Here is an 8,265-nt window from a genome sequence, read left to right on the forward strand (position 1 = left end):
TCAGTGATACCACTATAGGACACACTATGAGCTACACCTACCTTGGTCTAACTATTACAGCATCAGGGAGCTTCAGCATAGCAGTGAATGCACTAAAAGAAAAAGCCTGAAGAGCCCTATATGCAATAAAAAGAAAATTCTACAACATCCAAATCCCAATCAAAATCTGGCTCAAAATATTTGACAGCATAATCCTGCCCATTGCACTGTATGGTAGTGAAGTATGGGGCCCGCTAAATCACCAAAGCTACACTAAATGGGAAAAACACACAATAGAAGCCCTACATGCAGAATTCTGCCGAAGCATCCTTCGCACCCAAAGAAAAACGCCAACAAATGCATGCAGAGCCGAACTAGGCAGATACCCACTGATAATAAACATCCAAAAACGAGCACTAAACTTCCTAAATCACCTCAAATCTAGCTCCCCAGACACCCTTCATTTCAAAGCCTTTCAGACCCAAGAGCTAAACCCGGAAAAGAGTCCCCTGAGTCAGCTGCTACTGAAACTAAGTACTCAGCCGGACCCTGACCAGCCCCAGACCAACACAGCCGTCCAAACACCAATCCGAGTGAACCAAATCATTAAAAAATGCAAAGAAACCTACCTGGAACATTGGAACAAAATAACCGAAAGCCAAAGCAGATTAGAATGTTACCGGGCCCTAAAAAGAGAATATAAACTGGCAGACTACCTCACGACCATCAGAGACACAAAACAGAGACAGACCCTCACCAGGTACAGACTAAGCGACCACCAACTGGAAATTGAAAAAGGCAGATACAAGAAATCCTGGCAGCCTAGAGAGAATAGAATATGCGATCAATGTCTGGCCGGCGAGGTTGAAACAGAGATGCATTTCCTCCTAAAATGCGAAAAATTCAACACATCAAGAAACATATTATTCAACAAGCTAAGCCAAACAACCCCAGATTTCAAGGAATTGGATGACCTGTCAAAATTGAGATTAGTCCTAGGAGAAGGAGACAGACCATACCTAGGGGCCAAATATGTAACAACATGTCACAACCTGAGGACTGTTTAAAATTAAGACTGTTTAAAATTAATATTGAACGTACCAAATGAAGTACAAAGACTGTTTAAAATTAATATTGTTTAAAAGTAATATTGTATGTACCCAACAAATGTCAAATCGATTGACACCTACAGAATGTTGGAAAACTGTACCTTTTTGCTATGTAAGCTTTGGCAATATGGTTCTCTGTAAACTTTCATGCCAATAAAGCATTTGAACTGAACTGAACTGAACTGAGTGCTCCCACTGAGACACAGAGAGAGAGAGAGAGAGAGAGTGCTCCCACTGAGACACAGAGAGAGAGAGAGAGAGAGTGCTCCCACTGAGACAGAGAGAGAGAGAGAGAGAGAGTGCTCCCACTGAGACACAGAGAGAGAGAGAGAGAGAGTGCTCCCACTGAGACACAGAGAGAGAGAGAGAGAGAGAGAGAGAGAGTGCTCCCACTGAGACACAGAGAGAGAGAGAGAGAGAGAGAGTGCTCCCACTGAGACACAGAGAGAGAGAGAGAGAGAGAGAGTGCTCCCACTGAGACACAGAGAGAGAGAGAGAGTGCTCCCATTGAGACAGAGAGAGAGAGAGAGAGAGAGAGAGAGAGTGCTCCCACTGAGACACAGAGAGAGAGAGAGAGAGAGAGAGAGAGTGCTCCCACTGAGACACAGAGAGAGAGAGAGAGAGAGAGAGAGTGCTCCCACTGAGACACAGAGAGAGAGAGAGAGAGAGAGAGAGTGCTCCCATTGAGACAGAGAGAGAGAGAGAGAGAGAGCTCCCACTGAGACACAGAGAGAGAGAGAGAGAGTGCTCCCACTGAGACACAGAGAGAGAGAGAGAGAGAGAGAGAGTGCTCCCACTGAGACACAGAGAGAGAGAGAGAGAGAGAGAGTGCTCCCACTGAGACACAGAGAGAGAGAGAGAGAGAGAGAGAGTGCTCCCACTGAGACACAGAGAGAGAGAGAGAGAGAGAGAGAGAGTGCTCCCACTGAGACACAGAGAGAGAGAGAGAGAGAGAGTGCTCCCACTGAGACACAGAGAGAGACAGAGCGACCACCAACTGGAAATTGAAAAAGGCAGATACAAGAAATCCTGGCAGCCTAGAGAGAATAGAATATGCGATCAATGTCTGGCCGGCGAGGTTGAAACAGAGATGCATTTCCTCCTAAAATGCGAAAAATTCAACACATCAAGAAACATATTATTCAACAAGCTAAGCCAAACAACCCCAGATTTCAAGGAATTGGATGACCTGTCAAAATTGAGATTAGTCCTGGGAGAAGGAGACAGACCATACCTTGGGGCCAAATATGTAACAACATGTCACAACCTGAGGACTGTTTAAAAGTAAGACTGTTTAAAATTAATATTGAACGTACCAAATGAAGTAGAAAGACTGTTTAAAATTAATATTGTTTAAAAGTAATATTGTATGTACCCAACAAATGTCAAATCGATTGACACCTACAGAATGTTGGAAAACTGTACCTTTTTGCTATGTAAGCTTTGGCAATATGGTTCTCTGTAAACTTTCATGCCAATAAAGCATTTGAATTGGAATTGGAATTGGAGAGAGAGAGAGAGAGAGTGCTCCCACTGAGACACAGAGAGAGAGAGAGAGAGAGAGAGTGCTCCCACTGAGACAGAGAGAGAGAGAGAGAGAGTGCTCCCTCTGAGACAGAGAGAGAGAGAGAGAGAGTGCTCCCTCTGAGACAGAGAGAGAGAGAGAGAGAGAGTGCTCCCACTGAGACAGAGAGAGAGAGAGAGTGCTCCCTCTGAGACACAGAGAGAGAGAGAGCGAGAGAGTGCTCCCACTGAGACACAGAGAGAGAGTGCTCCCGAGACAGAGAGAGAGAGAGAGAGTGCTCCCACTGAGACACAGAGAGCGAGAGAGAGAGTGCTCCCACTGAGCCACGACTAACACCCGATCATTACTCTAGATTATTTCAGTGCTCAAACGGTCAGTTACTCTCATGGACAAGTCCCAGCTCCCCATATTATCCAGGGTCCCTCCCCTAGCCTTGGTATCCAGGGGAGGTATCGGTAACATGCCCCTGTACCTGCCCTGGGAGTGTTTGATGGGACAGTGTAGATCAGGGGTTCTCTGAGGCCCCTCCTGTGTTATAACAATTCCCCGGACTCCCTGTAACACAACACAAGTGTTCATTGGCTGTAAACTCTTTGGGACATCCTGAGATCACAGAAGCCTCTCTATAAATGCAAGTCTTTCCATTTCAAATCACTGTACTTTATTTTTTGAAATAAATAGTTATTTGGCGATTAAGTGCGGTAATAGTATGTTTTAAACACCCTCCTCCTTGATTCTCCAATACAAGAGGCCCAATGACCACACAAGCTGCCTTGTGGCCGCCTTCCTTCCAGCCCACGTGATCTGCTCACCTGAGCAAAGCCCAGCTCCCAGGCGGAGGCGGGGAGTGCACTGATTGGCCCTTTATCACCCCGCCCACCCCCGCAGCCACCAATCGGAGAGTGAGCCTGGTGCAGTGGGTGGGGCTGGCTTTTGATTGACAGTTTGAGCTCCCGCTCGCGGCGCTTTGAATTTCGCCCCAACAATGGACGGCGGTTGGAGGCGGGACTTGGGCCAAGCAGATTGGCTGCTGGCCTTTGATTGACGGTTGACGGGACCAACCCCCGGGGCCGCGGGCTGTCTTGCTCAGTGGCGCCGCCTGGTGTGAGGGCGAGCGGCGGCTGGAGCTGCGGGTCCCGCAAACTGCGCCTGCGCACTGCTCCTGTTCCAGTGGGAGAAGGTGTTCAATGGGCTGGGCTCCTGGGATTGGGAATGGCCCCACCCTCCAATAAACCCCAGCCTGGATTTGTAGGGGGGAAGGGGGGAGATGGGGGCAACAGGCTGGATGGAGATGATGGGAATCTGGATCAACCCAATTGGCAGTGAGCGAGGGGTGGCTTCCGCAGTCTTGGCCCCATCGCGCCCCACATCGCTTCCCCCGCGGCTGCTCAATGGGAACTGAGCCGGCGCCCGGTGTGAGGGCTGCTTGTGGGAGAAAGAATGAAAGAGGGAGAGAGTTTCTGGGCCCACCCCTTGAAACCTTCTCACAGACCCTGGTTGAGACCCTCTGATCGACAAGAGGCGCTGCAGCAACTCGCCAAGGCTTCTTTGACAGCACCTCCCAAACCCACCACCTCCACCACCTAGAGGGACAAGGGCAGCAGGCGCAGGGGAACACCACCACCTCCAAGTCACACACCATCCCGACATGGAAATGTATCACCGATCATTCATCGTCGCTGGGTTAAAATCCTGGAACTCCCTCCCTAACAGCTCTGGGAGAACCTTCACCACATGGACTGCAGCTGTTCAAGAAGGTGGCTCACCACGACCCTCTCAAGGGCAATTAGGGATGGCCAATAAATGCTGGGCCATCCAGCGATGCCCACATCCCATGAATGCATTAAAAAAAATCCTACCAGTCGTTAAATATAGGAATACCATATCTTCTCCAACTTTGACTAGTTTATCCTATCTGATATAAACCAACCCCACAGTCACTGACACCAATCTCCTGTCTGATATCAACCAATCCCACAATCACTGACACCAATCTCCTCCTGCCTGATATAAACCAATCCCACAGTCACTGACACCAATCTCCTCCTGCCTGATATAAACCAATCCCACAGTCACTGACACCAATCTCCTCCTGGCTGATATAAACCAATCCCACTGGCCCAGAAAGATTAAACTCAGCCCATTACTTGGATTGGACTTGTCTCCATTCCCGTGCCGAGGGGATTGCTGTACCAGACGGGAGGGGCAACATTTGGGGACTCTCGATTCTCCACCAATTCCCATTCCCCTTCTTTCTGGTGGATAATGGAGGTGCCACTGTGTGTAATGTGCAAGTCAGTAAGAATTGTCAGTGAGGATTAATCAGCACTTTCTAATTGGAGATGTTAATCAGTGGAACTTTTCAGACAATAAATTGTAGATTTTGTACCAAAGGTCAATTTAGGGTTAAAGTAAAATTCATAATTTTATTGTCAAATAATTTCTTATGAAAGTCCTGAATTAAGGGGAATGATCACAATGATTCTTAAAGGGACACTCCAGCCCCAACAAGTCAATCAGCTATATATCCAGAATATTAAACTCCAGCCAGTTATAGGGTTATTATCATCAGCAGAAACAAACTACAACTGTCAGAATGAACATGGTTCAGTCCTGGCTGTAATTAACAGCAGCAATAACATCAGAATCCAACCCCTGCAGTTACTTGTGAACTCGCTGGTGTCTCAGCAGGTTGGATGACTGAGTGAATCCCTTCCCACACACGGAGCAGGTAAACGGTCTCTCCCCAGTGTGAGCTCGCTGGTGTGTCCGAAGGCCGGATGACTGAGTGAATCCCTTCCCACACACAGAGCAGGTGAACAGGCCCTCCCCAGTGTGAACTCGTTGGTGTTTCAGCAGGCTGGATGAACAAGTGAATCCCTCTCCACACACGGAGCAGGTGAATGGCCTCTCCCCAGTGTGAAGTCGCTGGTGTGTCAGCAGGTTGGATGATTTAATGAATCCTTTTCCACACATGGAGCAGGTGAACGGTCTCTCCCCAGTGTGAGTGCGCTGGTGTACAATGAGATTGGATGAATACCTGAACCTCTTCCCACAGTGCGAGCAACTGAATGGTTTATCATCAGTGTGAACTCGCTGGTGTTGAATCAGTTCCTCAGAGCTTTTAAAGCAGTTTGCACAGTCGGAGCATTTAAAAGGTCTCTCGTCAGTGTGAACTCGCTGGTGTCTCAGAAGGTGGGCTGAATTAGTGAATCCCTTCCCACACACGGAGCAGGTGAACGACCTCTCCCCGGTGTGAACTCGCTGGTGAGTCAGCAGGTTGGATGACTGAGTGAATCCCTTCCCACACATGGAGCAGGTGAATGGCCTCTCCCCAGTGTGACTGTAGCGATGAGTTTCCAGCTGGGATGGGAAAATGAATCCCTTCCCACACATAGAGCAGGTAAACGGCCTCTCCACGGTGTGACTGCATTGATGAGTTTCCAGCTCAAGCAGGTAATTGAATCCCTTCCCACAGTTCACACATTTCCACGGTTTCTCCGTAGTGTGGGTGTCCTTGCGTCTCTCCAGGTTGGATGATCGGTTGAAGCCTCGTCCACACACAGAACACGTGTGCAGTTTCTCCTCGCTGTGAATGGTGCAATGTTTTTTCAGGCAGTGAAACTGGTAAAAGCTCTGATGTGCCTCAATGAATCCGAGACTCAACGTTAATGGAGCAAAGCAAGGCTTTTATTAACTCAGAAAGTAATACACAGTGGAGAAGTGTCTCTCATCCAGAGATCTGCTGTACTGCCTGTGAGACACCCTGAGGCCTGCTTAAGTAGGGGCCAGGTATGGACGGAGCCCTACACACAATACAATACAGGTAAGGAAATGAAACTGAAACTAAACTCCCCTGCTTGTCACAGTCACAGGCACAATCAAACACAGAGAATACAGAGTGCCTGATGAATGGCATATTTCATCACAAGCTCTTTCCACAGTCAGTGCACTGGAACACTCTTACTCGGGTGTGTGGGGCTTGGTGCTTTTCCAGTCACACTGATGTTGAGGTGATGTTTGGTTTGAATTTCCTGTCTGTAAACCCAACCTTTCTAATGCCCTGTAAAAGGAGTTTACAAAAGACATCACTGTAAGTAGAGGATAGAAATTCAGAACAGACAATTCTAGTTTCTATGGAACATTCTTTCCTCTCTTTTTCCCCAAAGCTGTAAATCCCCATCCCACACACTCTCCCTCCTCCCTGTGCTGAAATCCAAACCCATCGCACCATCTCCAACATTTTTCCTTTCAATCGACTTTTCTTCCTCCCCCTGAAGGTATTGACTCTGATGGGTTCAGTCCTACACTCATGAGTGACTGGAAGCCAGCACCCTGCGGGGCCCAGACTCTGTCATAAAATAATGGCTTCAGAAGAGAAATTGAAGAAACTATTGAAAAGAAGGTGTGGTGGTGAAATGTTGGGTGGGTGCTCAGCATCTCACACATTGTGTAAAATTAACATTCCACATGTCTGAACCTTTAATTTCGTCCCGGATTTGGGCATCTCTTGAGCTGCCACTTCTTGTCCCATTATACCGAGTTGGTGCAACAGGCGAGCCAGGGATCAGGGGAATATTGGACAGGAAGCACACAGCATGGACATTATACTGCAGGTGGGATATGTGAGAGCGTTACAGTGAGGGCTTCGGGCACTTTATTAAACACACACAGCAGAAGCACATTAATCTGATGGGACACACGAGCAGCCAGCGGTGTGGAGCCTCCTGAGAGTCTGGCCCTTTTCCAACCAGTATTTACAGGAGCTGGGACACAGAAAGAGTCTCATTAAAATCACTGATATATTGTTCACACAAATCAACCCCCAAAAAATGCTGAATGGTTTCTCCCAGACGCTCCCTGACCAGTCACCATTTCTCCTCCATTTACAGATGCTCCCTGACCAGTCACCATTGCTCCTCCATTTACAGATGTTCCCTGACCAGTCACAGTTTCTCCTCCATTTACAGACGCTCCCTGACAAGTCACCATTTCTCCTCCATTTACAGACACTCCCTGACAAGTCTCCATTTCTCCTCCATTTACAGATGCTCCCTGACAAGTTTCCATTCCTCCTCCATTTACAGACGCTCCCTGACCAGTCTCCAGTTCTCTTCTCTTACAGACGCTCCCTGACCAGTCTCCATTTCTCCTCCATTTACAGACGCTCCCTGATCAGTCACTATTTCGCCTTCATTTACAGACACGCCCTGACAAGACTCCATGTCTCTTCACTTACAGACGCTCCCTGACCAGTCTCCATTTCTCCTCCATTTACAGACGCTCCCTGACCAGTCTCCATTTCTTCTCCATTTACAGACGCTCCCTGATGAGTCACTATTTCGCCTTCATTTACAGACACTCCCTGACCAGTCTCCATTTCTCCTCCATTTACAGATGCTCCCTGACAAGTCTCCATTTCTCCTCCATTTACAGATGCTCCCTGACCAGTCTCCAGTTCTCTTCACTTACAGATGCTCCCTGACCAGTCTCCATTTCTCCTCCATTTACAGATGCTCCCTGATCAGTCAATATTTCGCCTTCATTTACAGACACTCCCTGACAAGACTCCATTTCTCTTCACTTACAGACGCTCCCTGACCAGTCACCACTTCTCCTCCATTTACAGACCCTTCCTGACCAGTCTCCATT

General features: G+C 48.0%; 1 protein-coding gene across 1 annotated transcript in view; it reads right to left on the bottom strand.

Moving 5' to 3' along the window:
- The window catches only part of LOC147119311 (uncharacterized), a 186,106-nt gene extending 178,959 nt beyond the window's left edge, over window positions 1-7,147 (bottom strand). The window contains exons 1-2 of the mRNA XM_085984070.1: window positions 7,094-7,147; window positions 5,522-6,138 (exon numbers count right to left, since the gene is read on the bottom strand). Of these exons, the coding sequence (XP_085840196.1) occupies window positions 5,522-6,138; window positions 7,094-7,147 (671 nt within the window). The remainder of the gene's footprint in view (window positions 1-5,521; window positions 6,139-7,093) is intronic.
- Between the last annotated feature and the right edge of the window lie 1,118 nt (window positions 7,148-8,265).

The sequence above is a fragment of the Somniosus microcephalus genome, chromosome 4 (genome assembly GCF_052327205.1).
Source record: "Somniosus microcephalus isolate GS21.2 chromosome 4, FLI_Smic_1.0, whole genome shotgun sequence".
NCBI lineage: Eukaryota > Metazoa > Chordata > Chondrichthyes > Squaliformes > Somniosidae > Somniosus > Somniosus microcephalus.